This window comes from Eptesicus fuscus, chromosome 12 (genome assembly GCF_027574615.1).
Source record: "Eptesicus fuscus isolate TK198812 chromosome 12, DD_ASM_mEF_20220401, whole genome shotgun sequence".
In the NCBI taxonomy this organism is placed as follows: Eukaryota; Metazoa; Chordata; class Mammalia; order Chiroptera; family Vespertilionidae; genus Eptesicus; species Eptesicus fuscus.
In genome coordinates this window covers 14,409,229-14,435,721 of record NC_072484.1, presented here as the reverse complement: position 1 = coordinate 14,435,721, position 26,493 = coordinate 14,409,229, and the positions used below count along the sequence as shown (strand labels likewise).

The following is a 26,493-nucleotide window of genomic DNA, read 5'->3' as shown; positions in this document are numbered from 1 at the left end:
TGCTAATTAGACCAGATAGACCGGACGTCATTCCAAACGTCCTTCCTGACAAAGCCAGGGGCGTGGCCAGCCTGCAAACCACCCATGGCCCCTCACCCAGGCTACCCCCACCCCCCAGCGGCGACTGCATCCCAATTGGGGGCGTGGCTGGCCTGCAAACCATCCGCGGCCCCTTGCCCAGGCTGGCCCCACCCCTCAGAAGGGACCCCCCCACCCCGATCCAGGGCCCCCTTCAGGGCAGGCCAGCCAGCCCCCACCTGTGCACCAGGCCTCTATCCTATATAATAAAAGGGTAATATGCAAATTGACCCTAACAGCAGAACAACCAGAATGACCACTGGACCAGTCACTATGAGGTGCGCTGACCACCTCTTGGTCCCTTCGCCCAGCCGTCAGGCACCGATCACCCAATGGCAAATTGGGGACTGGGAGTGGATGGCAGCGGAGGGGGGGGCAGGGCAGCTGGGGAAGATGGCCCTGATCGCAGGCCAGGCCTAGGGACCGTACCCGCGCATGAATTTTGTGTGCCAGGCCTCTAGTATAAGTATATATAAATATACATACAAGCATACAGGTATATACACACTCATTGCAACAACTTTACAAAGTAAGGACTGTTTTTATACCATTTTACAGATTAGGAATGGAGGCCCAATAAAGTAATTTGTCCCCAGATCACACAACTGGTTAGTGGCAGAGTTAGTATTCAGATCCCAGAAGACTGGTCCAGAGCCTTAATTAATAAATATATCAACTCATTTATCAATTACTAGAAGAAAGGTTTCACTTAGGAAACTGTTGGGAGGGTATCTTTCTTTAAGGGATTTAGCCTTTTCTCATAGTCAAGAATGAAAATAATATTTTTAAAACTTGCCTTTTGTGGAGCCATTTGTATATACAACTGTCATTGCTTTGCTCTTCTCAGTAGTGGAATTATGGGACAAGTGTGTTGTGTGTCAAAAGCTCTTACAAGTGAACGAATTGCACATCGTATAGTGGAGTGATAGGAAGGAGAGAGAAAGTGAATGAGAAGGGGGAAAGGAAACAAGTCATTTCAGCAAAAGGAAGACAAATTTTGTGGGAAACACGGTTGCTTTTCTCCCCTGTTAGTATAAGGGATTACAGAAGCTGCCACAGAACAAGTTTGATTTCTTGTTCTTTGGGAGACTTTCTAAACTTTGTAAACTTATATTCTATGAAATACTGTATTATTAGAAAAAGACAGTCTTTTTCACACAGTGTGCAAATAATGTGTGTGTGCCTATAACTTTTTTGGAAAGGAATCTGGCAATAACTGTCACAGTTAAATATGCACGTACGCTTATTTTAGCCATCCCACTTTTGGTAATCATCTAGAAATAAAAACTCCAGTTAATTTAATAGTGTTAATACAGTAAGACAATTTAAATGTGTGAAGAAGGAATGAACAGGTGGTTAATGCATTTTAAGAAGAAGGAGCCTGCCTGTGGATGAGATTGCTCTTTTTAATTGTGGTAGACTATGAGTTGCTTCTATCCTTACTAAAATCTCTCAGAATTAGAAGGTGGAGTTGGAGTTCTGTCTCTCTGATGTAGATCTGTACACTACTTTTGTGAACAGGAAACTTTAAGAGATACATTTATATCCCGAGTCACCCTATTTGGGAATTAGGGAGCATATACAGGGCATATTAAATTGCATTGTAAAAGAAAGGGCTCTTATCTTGCTAGTCTGTGACATTTGCCAAGCATCTGTTCTTTACTTGAAAATCATGATTTAACTTTGTATTGTTTTGATCAAAGCAGTGCTTTAGGCCTAGGGGTGTTTGGAAAAAGGTTGGTGCTAGGGTGTGTGTGTATTCATGTTTTGAAAATCACCTACTGGTCCAATTTAGGGATGCTGAATTTCTCTTGAAACTTCTATCTGCTTTTCTCCTACACTTCTCATGTACACTACATGAACTTGATTTTATGTATCATGTACAAGTTTCATTTAGAGTCTATTTGAGTAGATCTGAGTTTGTATTGGTTGAATTTAGTAAGAAATTAGACATAGACTTCAGATTCATTATTGGGGGTTTTATGTTGCTGTTGTTTCAAAAAAGCTATGGTGCCCGGCATGTGTGGCTCAATGTTTGAGCATCGGCCTATGCACCAGGAGGTCTCTGGTTTGATTCCTGGTCAGGGCACATGCCTGGGTATGGGTTTCATCCCCAGTGGAGGTCGTGCAGGAGGCAGCCAATTGGTGTTGATGTTTTCCTCTCATTGATGTTTCTATCTCTCCCTCTCCTGTCCTTTCTCTCTAAAAATCAATAAAAAATATATTTTTTAAAAGCTGTGTTTCAGTAACACAATTTGAGTTTAACTCATTCATTTTTTAATATTGTAGCATAATGGGGTGGAACACTGGAGTCCTCGTATCTGGGTTTGAATCCTAGGACTGGGAGCAAATTATTCAACCTTGCTAAGTCTTATAAGAGTGGGGATAATGATAATGGTTGTTTTGATTATTAAAATAGATAATGGATATAAATCTGCTTGATACCTTTAATTGCTTGACAAAAGTTCACTAACCCTGTTGCTACTCTCACCATCATCACTGTCATCACCATCTTTGTTCTTCACTTGGGTAGCCATACTCTGGTCCTGGCTTTTTACCAGTCATCCATGATAGTGGAGAGGGCTGCTGTGGGTATATAGAGGCTACCTATGAATTAAAGAAATGGGAGGTAAAGCCACCTGCTAGTAACAACTCATAATAGGTTGATTTTATAGTTACACTAGAGGCCCAGTGCATGAATTCAGTGGGGTCCCTCGGCCTGGCCTGTGGGATTGAGCTGAAACTGGCTCTCCGACATCCCCCGAGAGGTCCCGGATTGTGAGAGGGTTCAGGCCAGGCCGAGGTACCCCACCAGTGCACGATCGGGGCGGGAAGGAACGTGGGAGGTTGGCCAGCTAGGTAGGGACCGCAAGAGGGCTCCAGGGCATGTCTGGTCCATCTTGCTCAGTCCCGATTGGCTGGACCCCAGCAGCAAGCTAACCTACCAGTGGATCATCTGCCCCCTGGTGGTCAGTGCACATCATAGTGACTGGTCAACTGGTCAACTGTCTTCCCCCTGGTGGTCAGTGCATGTCACAGGGAGTGGTTGAGTGGCCTTAGCATATCATTAGCATATTACACTTTGATAGGTTGAACAGATGACCAGACATTTAGCATATTAGGCTTTTATTATCTAGGATATTCTTCAAAATAACTTATAGGACATAACGTTTGAAGCCTAAATTTAATGGATCCATTTTAAAACTTAGGTAGTTTCAGCAACTATTGGATTTTATGGCCAGAAATGCCTCTTTTTTGGTTTTAATTGTGAAAATTAAGTAATCTATTACAGTGACAAAAATGAAGTGTTAAAAATCACATTGGCATGGTGTTCTTAGTCAGCTGGGGCTGCCATAACAAAATACCACAGATTGGGTGGCTTACACAACAGAAACTTATTTTCTTACAATTCAGAGGCTGAGAAGTCCAAGGTCACGGTGCCAGTAGGGTTGGTTTCTGATGAGACCTCTCTCTGTGGGTTGCAGATGGCCACTCTCCCTCTGAGTCCTCTGTGGCCTCTTCTCTGTGCACGTGCATGGAGAGAGATGGATCTTTGGTGTCTCTTCCTCTTCTAAGAACTGAGGCTCCACCCCTTATCACCTCATTTAACATTAATTACCTCCGTAAGGGCCCCATCTCCAGATATAGTCAGGTTGGGGATTGGGGCTTCAACGTAAGACTTTGGGAAGATACAATTCAGTTCATAACACATGGTAAAATAAAATATCTTCTTTAAGATTGTTATATGTAAACTAGAGGCCTGGTGCATGAGATTCATGCACTCAGTGGGGGTGGGGGGTCCCTTAGCCCATGCTGCGCCCTCTCACATTCCAGGAGCCCTTGGGGGATGTTCAACTGATGACTTAGGCCCGCTCCCCTAAGTCAGCAGTCGGACATCCTTAGCACGCTCATGGAGGCAGGAGAGGCTCCCGCCACCGCTGCTGCGCTCTCCAGCCGTGAGCCTGGCTTCTGGCTGAGCAGCGCTCTCCCTGTGGGAGCACACTAACCACCAGGGGGCAGCTCCTGCGTTGAGCGTCTGCCCCCTGGTGGTCAGTGCATGTCATAGCGACTGGTCATTCTGCCATTTGGTCGATTTACATATTAGCCTTTTATTATATAGTACTAGAGGCCCGGTGCACAAAATTTGTGAACAGGGGCGGGTGTCCCTCAGCCCAGCCTGCACCCTCTCCAATCTGGGATCCCACCGGGATCGGGCCTAAATGGGCAGTCGGATATCCCTCTCACAATCCAGGACTGCTGGCTCCCAACTGCTCGCCTGCTTGCCTTCCTGATTGCCCCTAACCGCTTCTGCCTGCCAGCCTGATCACCCCCTAACCACTCCCCTGCCAGCCTGATTGATGCCTATCTGCTCCCCTGCCAGCCTGTTTGCCCCTAACTGCCCTCCCCTGCAGGCCTGGTCCCCCCCCCAACTGCTCTCCCCTGCAGGCCTGGGTCCCCCCCAGCTGCCCTTCCCTGCAGGCCCAGTCACCCCAACTTCCCTCCTCTGCTGGCCTGGTCACCCCTAACTGCCCTTCCCTACAGGCTTGATTGCCCCCAACTGCCCTCCCTTGCAGACCTGGTCCCTCCCAACTGCCCTCCCTGCTGGCTATCTTGTGGTGGCCATCTTGTGTCCACATGGGGTCAGTCATCTTTGACCACATGGGAGCAGCCATCTTGTGTGTTGCATTGACAGTCAATTTGCATATTACTCTTTTCTTAGATAATATAGAGGCCTGGTGCACGGGTGGGGGCCAGCTGGTTTGCCCTGAAGGGTGTCCCGGATCAGGGTGGGGTTCCCTTGGGGCATGGGGCGGCCTGGGCGAGGGGCCTGTGGTGGTTTGCAGGCCAGCCACACCCCCCAGTGACCCAGGCGGAGGCCCTGGTATCTGGGATTTATTTATCTTCTATAATTGAAACTTTGTAGCCTTGAGCGGAGCCAAGCCTCCTGCTCGCTCCGTGGCTGCAGCCATTTTTGTTGGGATTTATTTATCTTCTATAATTGAAACTTTGTAGCCTTAAGTGGAGGCCAAAGCAGGCCAGGGCAGGCAGAAAACTTGGCTTTCTCCATAGCCGGGGAAACCCAAGCCTCCTGCTCTCTCCATGGCCACAGCCATCTTGGTTGGGTTAATTTGCATACTTTCTCCTGATTGGCTGGTGGGCATGGCTTGTGGGTGTGGTGGATGTATGGTCAATTTGCATATTACTCTTTTATTAGATAGGATGGAGAAAGCTCTCAGTCTTTCACCATTGACTATGATGTTAGCTAGGGGTTTTTTATAGATGTACTTAATCCAGCTGAGGAAGTTCCCTTCTATTTCTAGCTTGTTGTATGTTTGTTTGTTTTTTATCATGTACACATGTTGGATTTTGTCTAATGATTTTTCTGTGTCTTTGAAGCTTTTGCCTTTATAAATATAGTATATTGCATTACTTGATTTTCATATGTTGAACCAACTTTACATTCCTGGGATAAATCCTACTTGGTCCTGATATATGAACCCATTTCTGTGTTGCTGAATTTAGTTTACTAGTATTATGTTAAGAATTTTTACATTGGTTTTTGCCCACACAGGGATACAAAAGAAAAATTTTATATCTATATTCATAAGAAATATTGGTCTGTACTTTTCTTTTTAATAATGTCTTTGTCCGGTTTCAGTGTCAGAGACTGGCCTCACAGAGTTAGTTGAGACGTATTTCTTCCTTGCTTGTTTTTAAAAGAGTTTATGAAGGATTGGTGTTCATTCTTTTTTTTTTTTTTCAGGGTTGTGGCCTGGTGAGGGATCTCCCTGTGGGTTGCAGATGTCCCTTTTATTCTGTGTCCTCACATGGCCTTTCTTTGGTGCGTAGGTCCAGAGAGTGTGTGCTCTTGGTGGTGTCTCTTCTTACAAGGACACTAATTCTGTTGCCTCAGGGTCCTGCTCTTATGACCTCATTTAACTTTAATTACTTCCTTAGAAGCCCCATCTATAGATATAGCCACACTAGGCTTCAACATATGAATTTTGGAAGAACACAAACATTTACTCCATTACATAGTCTGTAGTCTCCTTGGAGAAAGAAAGAGAAAGATGAATGAGTAGTTGTAAATAAAAGCTACCTGAAACAATTTTCATTTGCATTCAGTATTATCAGTGTACAAATGACAGGGTTGGAGATGTAGATCCCTTTCTGAGATCTCAAAATAGGTTTCCTCCTCCCCACCTCCATTCTTTTCTGGGACTTTTTTATGTGTTTTTTTGTTTGTTTGTTTGGGTTAGTTGGTATTTAAAAATAAGTCTTGACATCTTTGAATCACTCTGCTTATTCCTGCCACTTCTGTTGTTCATTTTCTAATCATGTTCTCTGCTTTTTATTTTAATATATTTTTATTTATTTCAGAGAGGGAGAGAAAGAGAGAGAGAAACATCAATGATGAGAGAGATTCATTGATTGGCTGCCTCCTGCAGGCCCTCCACTGGGGATTGAGCCCAAAACCCCACACATGCCCTGGTTCATAGGTTGATACTCAACCACTAAGCCGGTGTTAATTCTTTTAACATCTGGTAGAATGCAGCAGTGAAACCTTCTGGTACTAGACTCTCTGTGAGAGGTTTTTATTTTTATTACTACTAGTTCAGTTACTTAACGTGTTTAGGTCTATTCTTATTTTCTATTTCTTCTTGAAGCACTATTGGCGGTGTGTGTCTGTGTGAGGATTTGTTGAATTTATATAGGTTATCTAATTTGTTGACGTGTAATTATTCAGAGTATTCCCTTATAATTTTTTATGCCTGCAAGGTTGCTAACAAACGGCAACTTTTATTTATGATTTTAGTAATTTAAATATGTTCTCTTTTTTCTTGGTCAGTCTGTACCTAAAGGTATGTCAATCTGTTGATCTTTTTAAACAATCAACTTTTGGTTTTGTTGATTGTTTCTGTTGCTTTTCTGTTCTCTAATTCATTTATTTCTGCCCTAATCTTAGTGCTTCTACTCATGGGTTTTAGTATGTTGTGTTTTCATTTACATTCTTTTCAAACTATTTTCTAACATCCTTTGTCATTTCTTTCTTTACCCATTAGTTATTTAGGAGTTTGTTTTAAAATTTCCACATATTTGTGAATTTGCCAAATTTCCTTCCTTTATTGATTCCTAATTTCATTCCATGGTCACCAGAGAACATACTTTCAATCCCTTTTAATTTATTGAGACTTGATTTATGGCCTAACATAATATATCCTATAAAATGTTTCATGTACACTTAGAAGAATATGCAGTCTAGGTATTTTGTTGGTAGGTGGAGTCTTCTGTATGTCTGTTAGGTCTAGTGGGTTTATAGTTGTTCAAATTTTATTTTTCTATTGGTCTTCTGTCTAGTTGTTTTATTCATTATTGAATGTGGAGTATTGAAGTACCTATTATTGTTGAATTGTTGATTTCTCCTTCAAATTCTCTCAGTTTTTGCTTCATGTATTTTAAGACTTCGTTGTTAGATATACAATATGTTTCTAATTGCAATGTCTTTTCCACAAATTATTCCTTTTATCATTATAAAATATCCTTTGTCTCTAGTAACAATTGTGTGTCTTAAAGTCTATTTTGTCTGATATTAGCATAGACACTCCAGCTTTCTTTTGGTTACTGTTTGCATAGTAACACTATTTTTTTCATGAGGCTCTGTTCATGTCTTTTTCCTTCCCTGTGTTTTCATTCTGTTTACATCTTTGAATCTAAAATAGTGTGGTTAGCAGATAGTTAGATCATGATTTTTTTTAATTTTTTAATCTTTATTGTTCAGATTATTACAGATGTCCCTCTTTTTTTCCCCCATAGCTCCCTTCCGCCCGGTTCTCACCCCACCCCAGGCCCTCGCCCCTCCCCCCGCCACTGTCCTTGTCCTTAGGTGTAAGATCTTTGTCCAATCTCTTCCTGCACCCCCACACCCTCTTCCCCGCAAGAATTGTAATTCCACTCCCTTTCCATGCCCCTAATTCTATTAAATTCACCAGTTTATTCTGTTAATCAGATTTTTTAGTCATTTGATTTTTAGATTCACTTGTTGATAGATATATATTTGTTGTCACTTTGTTCATAACTTTTTATCTTTACCTTTTCTTTCTTCTTCCTCTTCTTAAAGAATACCCTTCAGCATTTCATATAATACTGGTTTGGTGGTGATGAACTCCTTTAGCTTTTTTCTTGTCTGTGAAGCTCTTTATCTGACCTTTAATTCTAAATGATAGCTTTGCTGGGTAGAGTAATCTTGGTTGTAGGTTCTTGCTATTCATCACTTTGAATATTTCTTGCCACTCCCTTCTGGCCTGCATAGTTTCTGTTGAGAAATCAGCTGATAGTCGTATGGGTACTCCCTTGTAGGTAACTAACGGTTTTTCTCTTGCTGCTTTTAAGATTCTCTCTTTGTCTTTTGCTCTTGACATTTTAATTATGGTGTGTCTAGGTGTGGTCCTCTTTGGATTCCTATTGTTTGGGGTTCTCTGCGCTTCCTGGACTTGTAAGTCTATTTCTTTCACCAGGTAGGGTAAGTTTTCTGTCATTATTTCTTCTAATAGGTTTTCAATATCTTGCTCTCTCTTTTCTTCTGGCACCCCCATAATTCGGATGTTGGTACACTTGAAGTTGTCCCAGGGGCTCCTTACACTATCTTCATTTTTTGGATTCTTTTTTCTTTTTGCTCTTCTGATTGGGTGTTTCTTGCTTCCTCATATTTCAAATCTTTGACTTGATTTTTGGGATCCTCTAGTCTATTGTTGAATCTCTGTATATTATTCTTTATTTCAGTCAGTGTGTGCTTAATTTCTGACTGGTCCTTTTCCTTTTTTTTTTTTGCATTCTCACTAAGATCCTTGAAGGTCTCACTTATTTCCTCAGAGGTTTCTAGAAGATTCTTGAGTAACCTTATAATCGTGGTTTTGAACTCTTTATCCAGTATTTTGCTTTCTTCCATTTCTTTCATTTGTGACTTGTTCCTTTGTCTCTGCATTTTGGCTGCTTCCCTGTGTTTATTTCTGTGTACTGTGTAGTTGCTAATTCTCCTTGAGTTGATAGAGTGGCCTTGAGTGGTAGGTGTCCTATAGGGCCAGTGGCTCAGCCTCCCCAATCACCTGAGGTGGACACTCTCGGTGCACCCCTTTGTGGGCTGTGTGCACAGTCTTGTTGTAGTTAAGCCTTGATTGCTGTTGGTATCACTGGGAGGAATTGACTTCCAGGCCAATTGGCTATGTGGACCAGCTGTGTCTACAATGGAAGAGCTGCTGTGCATGAGACACCCTTATGGGGCAGGACTTGCTTCAGTGGGACTTTGGTACTCACAGAGTCTGCCCCTTAAGTGTGTCACTTATGGATGTGAAGAGTTGTAATCTGGTATGATCTCACACTGACCACTGGGTACACTGGCTCTTAGATCTCCAAGGAGGTGCAAAGTCAGCCACTGCCTGGGGCCACCCAGCAGGAGCTACAGAGAGATCTGCAGATTCCTCCTCTTTGTATCAGGTTTGAAAGTGCCCAGACAAGGCCCAGCTGTGAAGCAATGCAGGCTGCTGCTGCCGGCCTTGAGTCTTTTGTTTGATAGCTTTGGGGCTCCCTGACCCAGCTGCTGCCTGTTTGACAGGTTTTAGGCTGAGAAAGGACAGGCCATTCATATGCAAAAGCCACTGTACACAGCTTGGATGTTGTTGTAAATTGGGTGGGGCAGGGTCTCAGGAATCACCAAGGCGGAGCAAACAGCAATGGCTGCCTGTCAGCCCTGCACCGGAGAGGTCCCAGCCTAAGAACAATGACGTTGTAAGCACCTCTGTATGAAAGAAAGCCGCCCTCTCGTTCCTGCCCCGATGGCAGACAGTCCAGTTTCTCCCCTTATGTGTCTGGGTCCCCCATAGTCTCACCCAGAACTGGAGTTCAGAGCAAGCGGGAGCTTGTATCTCCCTCCCGATTACAAAAGCAGCGCACCCAGGTGCCAGCCCATTCGTGCCTCCACATCTCTTACCAGTCTCAATGTGCTTTCTTCTTTACCTCTCTGGTTGTAGTACTTCCACTTAGCCAGCTTTCCCGCAGTTCTGGATGATAGTTGTTCTGTCTTTTAGTTGTAATTTTGATGTGGTTGTGAGAGGCAGCAAGTACAAGTGTTTACCTATGCCACCATCTTGGTTCTGGCCCCTAGATCATGATTTTTAATCCATTCTGCCAATCTCTAACTTTAATTGTATTATTGAGTCTACTTAAATTTAGTGTAATTACAGAAAAGGTAGGAATTGCATCTGCCATTTTGCTCTTAGTTGTCTATATATTTATGGGTTTTTTTTTGTGTGTGTTTTTAAATCTCCAAAACTGCCTTCTTTTGCATTAAATATATATTTTCTAGTGTACCATTTTATTTTATTTTTTTATTTTTTTGAGAGAGAGAGAGGAAGGGAGAGATAGGAACATCGATGAGAGAGAAACATCATCGATCAGTTGCCTCCTGCATGCATCCCTCCTGGGGATTGAGCCCGCAACCTGGGCATGTGGGAATCGAACCAGTGACCTTTGGTTCCTGGGTTGAGGCTCAACCATTGAGCCACACCAGCCGGGCTCTAGTGTACCATTTTAATTGCCTGTTGTTTCTCTTAATGTGGGTGACATGGTGTTATAATTTGTTTTAGTTTATAATAATCTAATTTGTATTAATACCAACTTAATTTCAATAGAATGCAATAACTTTGATTCTGTATAGCTTCAATTCTTTCCTACTCCTTTGTGATGTTATTGTAATACAACATATGTCTTTATATCTTATACTAGGGGCCCAGTGCAGGAATTCATGCACCTTAAAAGAAACTGTGGGCCTCGAGGCTGTGGTGGGCACAGCGGCGGGTCTCAGTCTATCCTCCATGCCCCTGCCTGGCCCCTCCCTCCGTGGCCCCCGGACCCCTGTCTGCTGGCAGCCCCACTCCCACTGCCGCTGCTCCCACAGGCTGACGGCGCTGGCCCCACTTGCATCCGCTGATGGTGCAGAGCGATTGGGGCTGGTGCCAGCAGCAGGTGCAAGTGGGACCGGCACCATCAGCGGGTGTGAGTGGCGGCTGCTGCCCTGATTATGCCTCAGAAGCAGGGGGAGGTGGAGAAGCCCTCAGGGGCGATCGGGGCTGGCAGCCACAGCTCGCACCCGCTGACGGTGCCGAGTGATCAGTGCTGACGCTGGGCGCCGGCAGCAGGTGAAAGCAGCGGCTCCAGCGCCATCAGTGGGTGCGAGCGGGGCTGGCATTAATAGCAGGTGTGAGCGCCAGGTGGAACCACGCCATGCAGGAGCAAAGAATTTTCAGTAACCATCAGAGGCTCACCCCAATGACAGCAACCAGCGCCCCGCTCACCTCACCCCTGCTCACCTCCACCATCCCGCTGCGGCCAATGCCCGCCATGTTCCGCGCTCTGCCGCCTGCTGCTGACACCTGCCATGTTTCGCGCGTACCCCTGATAGTCAGCACTCAACATTGCGACCAGTTGTTCAATTGTTCTGTTGTTCCACCGTTCGGTCTATTTGCATATTAGGGTTTTATATAGATAGATGTTTCTCGTCAACATAGATCTATAATCATTGCTTAATGCAGTTGTCTTTTAAATTATATAGAGGAGCAAAGAGAGTTACAAACAAAAACATATCCATGCTATTTTTTATATTTACCAATATAGTCACCCTTACTAGTGCTATTTATTTCTTAGGCTTTGAGCTACTGTATAGTGTCCTCTCATTTCAGCCTTAAGAATGTCCTATAGTACTTCTTGTAGGACAGGTATGGTAGTGACAGATTCTCTGTTTTAGATTAGCAAATCATGCCTTAATTTCTCCTTCATTTCTGTAGGAATGTTTTGGTGGATGTAGAATTCTTGATTGACAGTCTTTTTCTTTCAGCACTTTATGTTATCCTATTCCCTACTGGCCTTCATGGTTTCTAATGAGAAATCACCTGTTAATCATTTTGAAGATCCCTTGAATGTGAGGAATAACTTCTCAGTTTTTGCTTTTAAGACTCTCCCTCCTTCTTTGACTTTCAGTAGTTTGATTATGATGTGCTTAGGTGAGGATATCTTTAAATTTATTATTCGTGGACTTTATTGAGCTTCTTAGATATATTGAATAATGCTTTTAATGCTTTTTTTCTAAATTTGAGAAGTTTTCCCAATAATTTTTTTATTCTTTTATTTTTTAGATATTTATTGTTGAGAGTACTATAAATATCCCCTTCCCCTCCTCCCCCCGCCCCCACTTTACCCCTCTCCATCTGTGCTTTCTTCTTTATTTCTCTAGTTATAGGACTTCCATTTCACCAGTTTTCAGGTGGTTCTGAATGATGGTTGTTCTGTATTTTAGCTGTAATTTTGATGTGGTTGTAGGAGGTAGTGAGTACTGGCATTTACCTATGCCACCATCTTGGTTCTCCTCATCATAATTTTTAAAAAAATCTTTCTGCATCTTTCTCTTTCTTTTCCCCTTCTGAGGCTTTCATTAGGCATAGGTTGATAAGTTTGATGGTATCCCACAGGTCTCTGAAACTCGTTAAATTGTCTTCATTCCTTTTTATTTTTTTCAGTCTGGATAATCTTAATTGACTTATAGTCAGGCCCATTGATTCTTTCTTCTGCCTGTTCATATCTGATATTGAGCCCCTGTAGTGAGTTTTTTATTCTGGTGATTGTACTTTTCAACTGCAGAATTTCTATTTGATTCTTTTTTAAAAATAATTTCTATCACTTTATTGATAGTCTCTGTTTAGACATTATTCAGATACTTTAGTCTTCAGACATGCTTTCCTTTAGTTCTTTGAACATATTTAAAATTGCTAATTTAAAGCCTTTGCCTAGTAAGTCCACCATCTGGGCTTTCTGTCCCCCCACCCCCCCTCCAGTGTATAGACCATACTTTCTGATTTCCTTTAATATCTCATAATTTTCTGTGGATGTTTGGACATTTTAAATAATAAAATATGGCTACTCTGAGCATCAGATTCCCCCCCTCCCCGTCCCCCCTACCAGAATTTGTTATTGTTGGTTGTTTGTTTAGTGACTTTCTGAACTTTGCCATGTATGATCACTGAAGTTTCTGATCAATTAGCTTGGTGACCAGCTAATGATTAGACAAAACTTGCTTTAAATGTCTGAGACCAGTAGGTTTCACAGTCTTTGCTAAAGGGTTTTAGGTGTATATTGGGGCACATCTTCAACACTCATCCAGGCAGTTTAAAACTTTACCTTAGTCTTCACTTTATGCTTGTACAAAGCCTCAAGGTCAACCTCAGGTGAAAGCTTAGGCCCTTCTCAGACTTTTCCTGAGCATGCTCACAGCCCTTCCATGTGGCTGGTCATCTAGATTTCGAGGAATATGTTAGAGCTTTTAAAGCCCCCTATGAATATCACATTTACCAGCTTTTCCTCTTAAGACTTTTTTAGTTGCCCAACTGTTACCCACTGCCTTAGGAAACCTCAATGTTAAAAACTTGCCTCTGATTATTTTCAATAAATCCCCCCAGAGAAAAAGCAGTTTACAATGTGTTAGGTCTATGTCCGGTCAAATAAGGACAGTCTGGTGCTATCTTCCAGGGAAACACCAGACAGTTCAAATAATGGCAGTTCTCTGGGAATGGGGCTTTGAATGAGTTCTATTCCTTCTCTGCTCCATTCAGTGTCTGCTATGCTGCTGTTTTACAAGCTGTAATTTCAGGCTATTAGTTTTCAAGGTCACCACAGATTTGAGGTGGGGAAATGGAAATAAAGCAAGTTAAAAACACCATAAATTCTTCCCAGATAGCTGCAAGCCTTTGGTTAATTTCCAGAGTTCTGAAAAGTTATTCTAAAGACGTTTTCCAGCATTATTATTTCTTTTATGGAGCAGACAATTTTGAGAGGTCCTTATTCCACAATTTCTCTGACATCCCTCTTCATTTTTTAAAATCTTTATTGTTGAGAGTATTACATGTGTCCCCCACTCTCTCCCCACTTCTACCTCCACCCAGTTCCCACCCCTCCTCACCCCCCAGCCTTCACTACACTATTGTCTGTGTCCGTGGATTACGCATATATGCATATAAGTTCTTTGGTTATTCTCTGCCCTCTGAGATCTGTCAATCTGTTTCATGCTTCCATGCCTTTGGACCTATTTTATTCGTCGGTTTTTGTTCTTTAGATTCCATGCATAAGTGAGATCATGTGATACTTGTCTTTCTCTGACTGGCTTAAAGGAAATAAGCTTGTTCATTTATTTTTAACTTCAAGATTGTTTCTTTCATTTTGGGGAACAGAAGAGACAATATACTCGAAGAGAAGGAAGACCTAGATTCTGTTGCAACTAAGTGTATGACATTTTCTCTCTTAAATTTTGGACCTCAGTTTTCCATCTGAAGAGGAGGGATGCAAATACATTTTCCCATCAGTTCTGTGGGGCTCTGTGAACTAAATTCTATTATGTATGTGGAGATACTTTGGGAGAAAAGCTTCATAAGTGTTACTTCTAGTTCTTCCCACGTGTGTCCTTCATCAAGCCACTGAACCAATTGCTTATTTTCCTCTGCCTCCACTCCTTCCTCCCCCTCACCTCTTTTTTTAAGAAAGAGAAAATGTTCTTCTCCCTGTAGACATGCCAGTAAATTTAAATTGCTTTAAATATCTTTAAAAGTACTTGAAGACGTTCAGAAAAAAAAAAACTGTTATTTGCCCTTTGACTGCAAATTATGATTATTTTACGCATATCAGTATATTTTAATGTAATCTTGAATGTGATTATTAAAAGTTTTTATATTATACATAATACTAGAAATAGAGTCTTGAAACCTACAATAGCCATTTATATTACCTCCTTCCCCCGCCCCCCTCTCTTTTGTCAAGTACCTCCCTAGTTCCATCAATTTCAAACTTCTCTGTGGAAAGTGGTTAGAATATATGGCTTTTAAAAAAATTATGGTCAAATATACTTAACAAAATTTACAGTTTTAATGATGTTTATACAATTTAGTGAAATTAAGTACATTCACATTGTTATGCAATATATGCATCTCTTTTTTAAAAATATAGATTTCATAGTTCCTGAACAATATTTGCTTTTTGAACCAATGTTGTTATTAAAAGTAATTAGTGTGGACTGTACTGGATTTTGCTCTTCATTTTGAAGGAAGCTGTGAGATTTATAAAATGTGGTAGTTGTTGATTTCATTGGTCATGTTCCTTTACCTCATTTCATTTCTGAAAACAACTTGAACAACCTAATTATTCATACACAATAAATGCTTAACTCACATCTCTTTTGGTGCTGTAGGTTGCAGTGCAGGCAGGAATTAACTCAGAAACAGCCATGTCAAGAGGATTGTATCAACCAGCAACAAGCTTTATGGGCCGCCAAATGTCAGCCGTCTCAAGCATTGGAGATTTCAGTACAGAGCAGAAATCTCCCCAACCCACAAAGAACTTTTCAATTCCTGACCCACATTCACACCAACAGACAGCCCAGAACTGTAATGTGACAGACAGCTATGTAGTACAAACTAATAGTGACACACAGTGCTTAAATAAGTCTGACAAAATAGATGGAAAGACATCTCTTCAGATTGGTGAGAAAATGCTAGTCACAGCCAGCGTATTGTCTGAGGAGGAACAAACTCATTGCTTGGAGATAGGAAGCAACACACGTCATGGCAAGAGCAATTTATCTGAAGGCAAAAATTCTGCTGAACTTCATTCCCCGTTACAGGAAAGATTAAGTCCAGAGAACAGAACCACTGATTTAAAGTGTGACAGTTCCAGCAGATCAGAGGGATCAGAGAGAGAAATACTGACACAGGAACATATTGAAGTCAAGGAAGAAAGAGCCAGACCGCCTGTCTCTCCGCTATCAGTCTCAGAGTACTGTGCATCTGAAAACAAGTGTTCTCAAGACAAGCATTCCGCTGGGGAAGTTTTCTCAGGTGGGGTGAGAGGCTGAGATTATTTGCTTATTTTTGTTTGGTATTTAGTTTTTCTAGTTGGCATATTATGTAAGAACAAAATATGCAGTAATTTTAATCTTTGTCAAAAAACAAAGCAGTGTCTTTGCCAACAAATTCCATTCTAATGAGTTCTGAAATATGCATGTGGAAATATTTTTGCAAAAAAAATTTATCATTTTTAAACCTATTGTGGTATTTTAAAAAATATTTTAATGAGTTTTTATGTACGATAATAAATTGTGGATTGTTGCTACATGTTTTTAGCTGTGAAGTAATTTCGTCTTGAGGTGGAACATCTTACCTTGCTTCTCCCTGAAGTTAGTGATCAGTAATCTAATCATATCCCCTCTTACAGATCATCTTCCTCATGCAGACCCAAAGTCACAGAAGCCCTTCCGAAAAATGCAGGAAGAGTGGGAGGAGGACAGTTTGAACAGCAGCAGTGACCTCACAGTTTCTGTAAGTGAAGATGATCTGATTTTAAAGAGTCCAGAACCACAACCAAATCCAGGTGACAAGATAGAGGGAGAAGATGGAATAGAGGCCTTAAAATTAATCCACTCGGAGCAAGAAAAAGATGCCCCATCCACTGAAAAACATAATTGTATTTTGCAAACCCTAAGCTTTCCTGATTCAGAAAAGGAATCCTCTGCTAACTCACCAACAAGACAGTAAGCCATTCAATTTTGTTTTCACTATTCTGTTTTTAATTATAGACATTTTTAGAGACCATTTTACATGGAATGTATTATTGAACACTCAGCCATGAATGTGTAAGTTCCTTAAGTCTCATAAATAGTCTTTTAGATAAAATATAATTTTCTTTTTTTCCTTTTTTATGAAGTAGCTTTAAAAATCTGATTATCATTGAATTTAGAGTGATAGGCAGTTTATAATCATATCCAAACAATCTCTGGTTAATTCATAAGTTATTCCCCCTACCCTCCATCTTTTTAGAAAATAAATCATTTTAAAGTTCTGATAGCACACAAGGTAGCAAACTGTTAAACTTACTAGGAATTCAGCTTTAGCAACTAAGAACTTATATCTAATTAACTTGCTTAATCCCTACATCACTTGCCAAAGTAGCATTCTTGTCATTTGATTAAATAGGAGTTAATGAATTCTTCTAAGGGTATATCTAAGCCAGCTTTCCTTTCTGAATGTAAATATGAGAACATTGGAATTTTTCATGTTAACTTGGAATAACATCAGTGTTATATATTTTGAGCACTTATAGTATTTAACTCATAAAGGCTCGTATATGATTTTTTTACTATTGATTGGAGATATTGGGTAAAATTGTGTAGATAGTATGAAAGCCAATTGTGTAGAAACTGTTGAAAGCCAATTCTGCAGTAAACACACACACAAACACATACACACACACACACACACACACACTAATAATATCAAATCTCTTTTAGGACTAGAAGGAAGCTCAGTAAACAAACTAAAGTAAACATCACCTTTTAAAAATGAGAAAACCAAGGCCAGAGGCATAAGGAGTGACACATAGGCCACTAGCGCAGACCTTCCATTCAGCCTCCCTGACCCACACAGCCCTCAAAACTTTGTTACACCCAGATCCTGTCATTCTTTCTTTCCAACAAACCCTACTGGAAACACTGGCAAGAGTGAAAAGCCACCTTGGCCTGTGTTGCTCAGTGGTTGGAGTATTGTCCCATGCATCGAAGGATAGCGGATTCAATTTCCGGTCAAGGGCACATACCTGGTTGCAGGTTTGATCCCCGGCCCTGGTTGAGGTGCGACTGAGGTGTGTGCAAGAGACAACCAGTCAATGTTTCTCTCTCTCTCTCTCTTGCTCCTTCCCTTCCTTCCACTCTCTCTAAAAAAATCAAAGGAGCCCTAACCGGTTTGGCTCAGTGGATAGAGCGTCGGCCTGCGGACTCAAGGGTCCCAGGTTCGATTCTGGTAAAGGGCATGTACCTTGGTTGCAGGCACATACCCAGTGGGGAGTGTGCAGGAGGCAGCTGATCGATGTTTCTCTCTCATCGATGCTTCTAACTCTCTATCCCTCTCCCTTCCTCTCTGTAAAAAATCAATAAAATAGATTTGAAAAAAAAATAAAAGGAAAAAATATCCTCAGGTGAGGATTGAAAATGGCAGTATATAATTCTTCTTGTGGCTGAATAATATTTCATTGTGTACATATTTTTTTTTATTTACTAGAGGCCCGGTGCACGAAATTCGTGCACGGAGGGGGGTTGTCCCTCAGCCCAGCCTGTACCCTCTCCAATCTGGGACCCCTCAAGGGATGTCCGACTGCCCGTTTAGGCCCGATCCCAGGGATCGGGCCTAAACGGGCAGTCGGACATCCCTCTCACAATCCAGGACTGCTGGCTCCCAACTGCTTGCCTGCCTGCCTTCCTGATTGCCCCTAACCACTTCTGCCTGCCTCTCACAATCCAGGACTGCTGGCTCCCAACTGCTTGCCTGCTTGCCTTCCTGATTGCCCCTAACCGCTTCTGCCTGCCAGCCTGATCACCCCCTAACCACTCTGCTGCCAGCCTGTTTGCCCCCAACTTCCCTCCTCTGCCGGCCTGGTCACCCCTAACTGCCCTCTCCTGCAGGGTTGATCACCTCCAACTGCCCTCCCTTGCAGGCTTGGTCCCTCTCAACTGCCCTCCCTTGCAGGCCAGGTGCCTCCCAACTGCCCTCTCCTGCTGGCCATCTTGTGGTGACCATCCTGTGTCCACATGGGGGCAGGATCTTTGACCACATGGGGGCAGACATATTGTGTGTTGCAGTGATGATCAATCTGCATAGTACTCTTTTATTAGATAGGATAGAGGCCTGATACAGGGGTGGAGGCCAGCTGGTTTGCCCTGAAGGGTGTCCCTGATCAGGGTGGGGTACCCTGGGGGCCTGGGGCGGCCTGAGTGAGGGGCCTGTGGTGGTTTACAGGCCGGCCACGCCCCCTGGCAATGCAAGCGGAGGCCCAGGTATCTGGAATTTATTTTCCTTCTACAATTGAAACTTTGTAGCCTGGAGCAGAGCCAAGCCTGGGGCTCCCTCCGAGGCCCGAAGCCATTTGTGTTGGGGTTATAATTGAAACTTTGTTGCCTTAAGTGGGTGAGCCCGGCCAGGGTGTGTGAAAAGCTTTGCTTCCCCTGTTGCCGGCGGCAACCCTGGCCTGCTCTCTCAAGCTCCATTCTGCCGCCATTTGTTTGAATTTGTTTACTTTCTATAATTGAAACTTTGTAGCTTGAGTGGAGGCTTAGGCCTGCAACTGCTGGCAGAAAGCTTGGCTTCCTCTGTTACATAGGAAACCTTGCTCTCTGTGGCTGTAGCCATCTTGGTTTGGGTTAATTTGCATACTCGCTCTGATTGGATGGTGGGCGTGGCTTGTGGGCGTGGCTTGTGGGTGTGTCAGAGGTATGGTCAATTTGCATATTTGTCTATTATTAGATTAGATTCATCCATCGATGGACACTTATGTTGCTTCCATGTCTTGACTATTGTAAGTAATGCTGCAGTGAACATGGGGATGCATATATCTTTTCAAGTTAGTCTTTTACTTTCTTTTTTTTTAAATATTTTTTTATTGTTTAAGATATTACATGTAGTAGTACATATATCTCTTGTTTTTCCCCCCATTGACCTTCCCCCAGCCTCCTCTACCCCATTGCATGCCCTCATCCCACCCCCACCCCCAATGTCTTGTATCCATTTGTTGTGCTTATATGCATGCATACAAGTCCTTTGGTTGATCTCTTTCCCCCTCTCCCCAACACTCCCCTGCTTTCCCACTGTAATTTGACAGTCTGTTCGGTGCTTTACTGCCTCTGTTTCTTGGGATATATTCCTAGGAGTGGGATTACTGGGTCAAATGGGAGTTTCATTTTTAGTTTTTTGAGGAAACTCCATACTGTTCTCCACATTGGCTGCACCAGTCTGCATTCCCACCAGCAGTGCACGAGGGTTCCTTTTTCTCCACATCCTTGCCAGCACTTGTCATTTGTTGATTTGTTGATGATTGCCATTCTGACAGGTGTGAGATGGTACCACATTGTCATTTTGATTTGCATCTCTTGGATAATTAGTGACTTTGAGCATATTTTCATATGTCTCTTGGCCTTCCTTCTGTCTTCTTTTGAAAAGATTCTATTTAGGTCCGTTGCCCATTTTTTTATTGGATCATTTATCTTCCTTTTATTAAGTTGTATAAGTTCCCTGTAGATGTTGGAGATTAAACCTTTATCAGTGATAACATTTGCAAATATGTTCTCCCATACAGTGGGCCTTCTTGTTGTTTTGTTGATGGTTTCTTTTGCTGTACAAAAGCTTTTTGTTTTGATGTAGTCCCATTTGTTTATTTTCTCTTTATTGCCCTAGGAGTGGTATCAGTGAAGAAATTGCTTCAGCATATGTCTGAGATTTCTCTGCCTGTGGATTCCTCTAGTATTTTTATGGTTTCCCATCTTACGTTTAAGTCCTGTATCCATTTTGAGTTTATTTTTATGTATGGTATAAGTTGGTGGTCTACTTTCATTTTTTTGCATGTATCTGTCCAATTTTCCCAACACCATTTATTGAAGAGACTGTCTTGACTCTATTGTATGTTCATGCCTCCTTTGTCAAATATTAATTGAGCATAGTGGTTTGGGTCAATATCTGGATTCTCTATTCTATTCCATTGGTCTATATGTCTATTCTTGTGCCAGTACCAGACTGTTTTGAGAACAGTGGCTTTCTAATACAGCTTGAAATCTGGTATTGATATCCCACCTACTTTGTTCTTCTTTCTCAGGATTGCTGTGGCTATTCAGGGTCTTTTTTTATTTCAGATGAATTTTTGGAGAGTTCTTTCTAGGTCTGTGAAATATGCTGTTGGTATTTTGATGGGAAGTGCATTGAATCTGTAGATTGCTTTGGGTAGTATGGACATTTTAATGATGTTGATTCTACCAATCCATGAACATGGTATGTTCTTCCATCTGTTTACGTCTTACTCTATCTCTTTTTTCAGTGTCCTGTAGTTTTCCGCATATAGGTCTTTTACCTCCTTAGATAAGTTTATTCCTAGGTATCTTAATTTTTTTGGTGCGATGGTAAATGGGATTGCTTTTTTAGTCTCTCTTTCTGTAAGTTCACTATTGGTGTATAGAAATGCCATAGACTTCTTGGCGTTAATTTTGTATCCTGCTACATTGCCAAATTCATTTATTAAGTCTATTAGTTTTTTGATGGAGTCTTCCGTGTTTCTTATGTACAATATCATGTCATCTGCAAATAAGGACAGCTTTACTACTTCTTTTCCAATTTAGATGCCTTTTATTTCTTCTTCTTGTCTAATTGCAATGGCTAATACTTTCAGTACTATGTCGAACAGGAGTGGTGAGAGTGGGCATCCCTGTCTTGTTCCTGTTCTTAAGGGAAATGGTTTTAGTTTTTGCCCATTGAGTATGATGTTAGCTGTGGGTTTATCACATATGGCTTTTATTATGTTGAGGTATGATCCTTCTATTCCCACCTTGTTGAGAGTTTTTATCAAGAAAGTGTGTTGGATTTTGTCAAATGCTTTTTCTGCATCAATTAATATGACTATGTGGTTTTTATCTCTCAATTTGTTTATGTGATGTATCATGTTTATTGATTTGTGGATATTGTACCATCCTTGCATTCCTGGGATAAATCCTACTTGGTCATGGTGTATGATCTTTCTGATGTACTGCTGGATCTGATTTGCTAGAATTTTGTTGAGGATTTTGGCATCTATGTTCATGAGGGATATTGGCCTGTAATTCTCTTTCATTGTGTTGTCTTTATCTGGTTTTGGTATTAGGGTGATGCTGGCTTCATAGAAGGAGCTTGGAAGTGTTCCTTCCTCTTGAATTTTTTGGAATAGTCTGAGGAGGATATGTTTTAGTTCCTCCTTGAATGTTTGGTAAAACTCCCCTGTGAAGCCGTCTGCCCTGGGCTTTTGTTTGCTGGAAGCTTTTTGATGACTGCTTCAATTTCTTCCATAGTTATTGGCCTATTGAGATGTTTAGTTCTTCCTGATTGAGTTTTGGAAGGTTATATTTTTCTAGGAATATGTCCATTTCCTCCAGGTTGTCCAGTTTGTTGGAATAGAGTTGTTCATAGTATTTTTTAACAATCCTTTGTATTTTGGTTGGGGTCTGTTGTTATTTCACCTCTTTCATTTCTGATTTTGTTTATTTGGGTCCTCTCTCTTTGCTTCTTGGTGAGCCTGGCTAGAGGTTCATCAATCTTGTTTATCCTTTCAAAGAACCAGCTCTTGGTTTTGTTGACCTTTTGTATTGTTTTTTTGGTCTCTATGTCATTTATCTCCACTCTGATCTTTATTATTTCCTTTCCTTCTGCTTACACTGGGCTTTTCTTGTTGCTCTCTTTCTAACTCTTAGAGTTGTAGGGTTAGGTAATTCATTACCATTGTTTCTTGTTTTTTGCAGTAGGCTTGTAGAGCTATGAACTTCCCTCTCAAGACTGCTTTCGCTGTGTCCCATAGATTTTGGATTGTTGTGTTTTAATTGTCGTTTGTTGCCATGATGTTTTTTATTTCTTCTTTGATCTCTCTGGTAACCCAGTCATTGTTTTATAGCATGCTGTTTAGTCTCCATGTGTTTGATTTTTTTGGATTGTTTTTATTGTAGTTGATTTCCAGTTTTATGCCACTGTGATCTGAGAAGATGCTTGATATGATTTCTATCTTCTTGAATTTGAAGAGACTTTGCCTATGACCCAATATATGGTCTATCTTTGAAAATGACCCATGTGAACTTGAGAAGAATGTATATTCTGTGGCTTTGGGGTATAATGTTCTGAAGATGTCAATTAATTCCAACTGATCTAGTGAGTCATTTAGGATTGATGTTTCTTTGCTGATTTTTTTGTTTAGAGGATTTGTCCAATGGTGATAGTGGGGTATTAAAGTCTCCTACTATGATTGTATTGCTGTCAATCTCTCCCTTGATATCCTCCAGGAGTTTTTTTTATGTATTTGGGTGCTCCTATATTGGGTGTGTATATGTTTACCAGAGTTATTTCTTCTTGTTGGATTGCTCCCTTTAGTATTATGAAGTGGCCTTCCTTATCTCTTGTTATGTCCTTCACTTTGAGATCTAATTTGTCAGATATAAGTATTGCTACCCCAGCTTTTTCTTCATTTCCATTTGCCTGAAAAACCTTTTTTCATCCCTTCACCCTCAGTCTGTGTGCGTCTTTTTTTCTGGGTTGGGTTTCTGTAAACAGCAGACATATGGGCCGTGTTTTCTTATCCAATCCGTTACCCAATGTCTTTTGATTGGGACATTTAATCCATTTACATTTAAAGTTATTATTGATAGATACTTGTTTGTCACCATTTTTATTTCTTCCCCCTGTGTTCCTTCTTCGCTTCCTATTTCTTTTTTTTACAGCAGACCCTTTAGCATTTCTTGCATTGCTGGTTTGGTGGTAATAAATTCCGTTAGTCCTTTTTTGTCTGTGAAGCTCCTGATTTCACCTTCAATTTTAATTGATAGCCTTGCTGGGTACAAGTCTATCTTGGATTGAGTCTCTTCCTTTGCATGACTTTGTATATTTCATTCCATTCCCTTCTGGCCTGATGAGTTTCTGTTGAGAAATCAGTCACTAGTCTGATGGGGGTTCCTTTGTAGGTAACTTTCTGTCTCTCTCTGGACGCTTTTAAGATTCTTACTTTGTCATTGGTGTTTGCCAATTTAATTATAATGTCCCTTAGTGTCGTTCTTTTGGGGTTCATTTTGCTTGGGACTCTGTGAGCTTCTTGTATTTGTGTGGGTTTTTTCTTCTCTATATCAGGGAAGTTTTCTGTCATTATTTCTTCAAACAGGTTTTCTATTCCTTGCTCAGTTTCTTCTCCTTCTGGAACCCCTATTATGCGGATGTTGTTTTGTTTGGTGTTGCCTCCAAGTTCCCTTAGGTTCTCCTCCTGCTTTTTAATTTTTTTTTTTCTAGAAGCTGCTCTACTTGGGTATTTTTTCCTACCTTGTCTTCTAGCTTACTGATGCAGTCCTCTGCTTCTTCTGGTCTACTCTTGATGCTTTCTATTGAGTTCTTTACAGCAGCGATGTCATTTTTCGTTTCTTCTTGGTTCTTCTTCATTTCCTCTTGGTTCTTACACATATTGTCGAATTTGTCTTCCATTCTTTTTAGCCACCTTATGACCATTTCTCTGAATTCTTTCTCTGACAGGTTGCTTGCCTCCATTTCATTTACTTCTTTTTCTGGTAATGCCTGCTTTTTTTCCATATGCGGGCAGTTTCTTTGTCTCCCCATGGTCTCTCTTCTTCGAGTGTCTGGTTATGTAATTCTCTCTCTCCTTATCCCAGGTGAAATCTGACCTTTCCATGGTGGAGTATAGAGCTCCTCTGAATCCGCGTGTTTGCGCTGATTGGGGACCGGTGTTCTGGGGCTCGCAGCTGTACAGTGGGTGATGTAGTTGTAGATTCCCCGGGCTTTTCAGGCACCCAATAACATCCACTTTCCCCTTCAAGATGGTGCGGTCCCCCCTTTTACTTTCTTTTGAATAAATAACAAGAAGTGAAATTTCTGGATCATATGGTCATTCTATTTTTAAATTTTTGAGAAACCATCATAATGATTTCTATAACTTTTGAACCAATTTGCAATCTCATCAACAGTGCACAAGGATAGAATTCCCTTTTCTCCACATGCTTGCTGACACTTATTTCTTGTCTCTTTTATAATAGCAATTCTAACAGGTGTGAAATACCTCATTGTGGTTTTGGTTTGCTTTTCCGTGATGATTAGTGATGTTAAGGACCTTTTTGTGTACTTGTTAACCATCTTTTTGTTTTCTTTGGAAAAATTCAGATCATTCTGCACATTGTTAATTGGATTTTTTTTTGCTATGGAGTTATGTGAGTTCTTTGTATATGTCGGATGTTAATCCCTTATTAGATATAGTATTTTCAAACATTTTCCCTCATTCTGTAGGTTGCCTTTTCATTTTGTTGATAGTTTCCTTTGCCATGCAGAAGTTTTTTAGTTTGATATAGTCCCACTTGTTTATTTTTGTTTTTGTGGCCAAGAAATTGTTGCTAAGACCAATGTCAGGCAGCTTTCCCTCTGTATTTTCTTCTCAGAGTTTTACAGTTTCAGGTCTTACATTTAAGTCTTTAATCCATTTTGAGTTTATTTTTGTATATGATGTACAATATGGATCCACTTTCATTTATTTGCATGTGACAATCCATTTTTTGAAGAGAGAGACTCTCTTTTCCCCATTGTGTATTTTTAACACTCTTGTCAAAGACTAGTTGACTGTATATGCATGGATTTATTCTGTTCTATATATCTGTGTTTATGCCCAGTACTAGACTGATTTGATTACTGTAGTTTTGTAATGTTCTGAAATCAGGAAGTGTAAGTCCTCCAACTTTGATCTTTTTCCTCAATATCATTTTGGCTATTCAGGGTCATTTATGGTTCCATATGAATTTTAGGGTTGTTTTTCTATTTCTTTAAAAAATGCCACTGGGATTTTGCTCATGGACACAAGATATCTTTTCATTTATTTGTGTCTTCTTTAATTTCTTTCAACAATGTTTTGTAGTTTTTAGTATACAAGTCTTTTGCCTCCTTGGTTAAGTTTATTTCTAAGCATTTTATTCTTTTTGATGCTATTGTAAATGGGATTGTTTTATTAACCCTTTGCACTCGGATGTTGAGTGTGACTCGACATGGTTAGCATTAGAATAAAGGAATCGAGAAAAAAGCAAGTGAGTGCAAAGGGTTAATTTTCTTTTTGGATTGTTCATTGTAGAGAAATGCAATTGATTTATGTGTGTTGATTTTGTATCCTGTAAATCAGAGTATAAGCATTTTAAAGTTATTTCCCAGAGAAGAACATTAGGTTGTGAGCATAAATAGGAAAGCAGACCAAGGTCTGACTCCATATTCAAGATCAGGAAGATCAGAAGGAGCCAGAAATGGATCTGAGAGGAGACTTAGTGAAGAGCAAGTAGAACCAAGGAGTTGTGCTGCAGACACCAAGCAGAGTGTTTCCAGTAGGGTTTAGAAAGATTAAAGAACCTTTCCAGGTCCCAAAGCTGGTTGGAAGAGCAGCTAGCATCCAAACTGACAGGTCATGCTCTAAGTTTCTGTGCTCTACCACATACACAAGCATGATGGTGATGTACTGGTCAATAGCACCACCTCTGTGCCAGAGCCTGTTGTCAGAGCTTTATTTATAATTATTTATTCCTATTATCAGCACCATTTTATAGAGAAGGAAACTGAGACACAGAGAGGTTATGTTCAGTCACAAAATGGCTTATCTGGGGCCAGAGTCTGCATTCTGAACTAGGATCCTGGGCTACCTCCCTCCTCTACTGCCTAAATAATGGCAGTACAGCCGAGGCCGGTTTGGCTCAGTGGATGGAGCGTCGGCCTGCGGACTGGAGGGTCTCGGGTTCGATTCCGGTCGGGGGCATGT

The 26,493-nt window shown here is 41.1% G+C and overlaps 1 protein-coding gene across 1 annotated transcript in view; it reads left to right on the top strand.

Moving 5' to 3' along the window:
- KIZ (kizuna centrosomal protein) overlaps positions 1–26,493 on the top strand; it is a 132,220-nt gene that overhangs the window by 28,214 nt on the left and 77,513 nt on the right. Inside the window, exons 5-6 of the mRNA XM_054724101.1 lie at positions 15,359–16,004; positions 16,381–16,696. Of these exons, the coding sequence (XP_054580076.1) occupies positions 15,359–16,004; positions 16,381–16,696 (962 nt within the window). The remainder of the gene's footprint in view (positions 1–15,358; positions 16,005–16,380; positions 16,697–26,493) is intronic.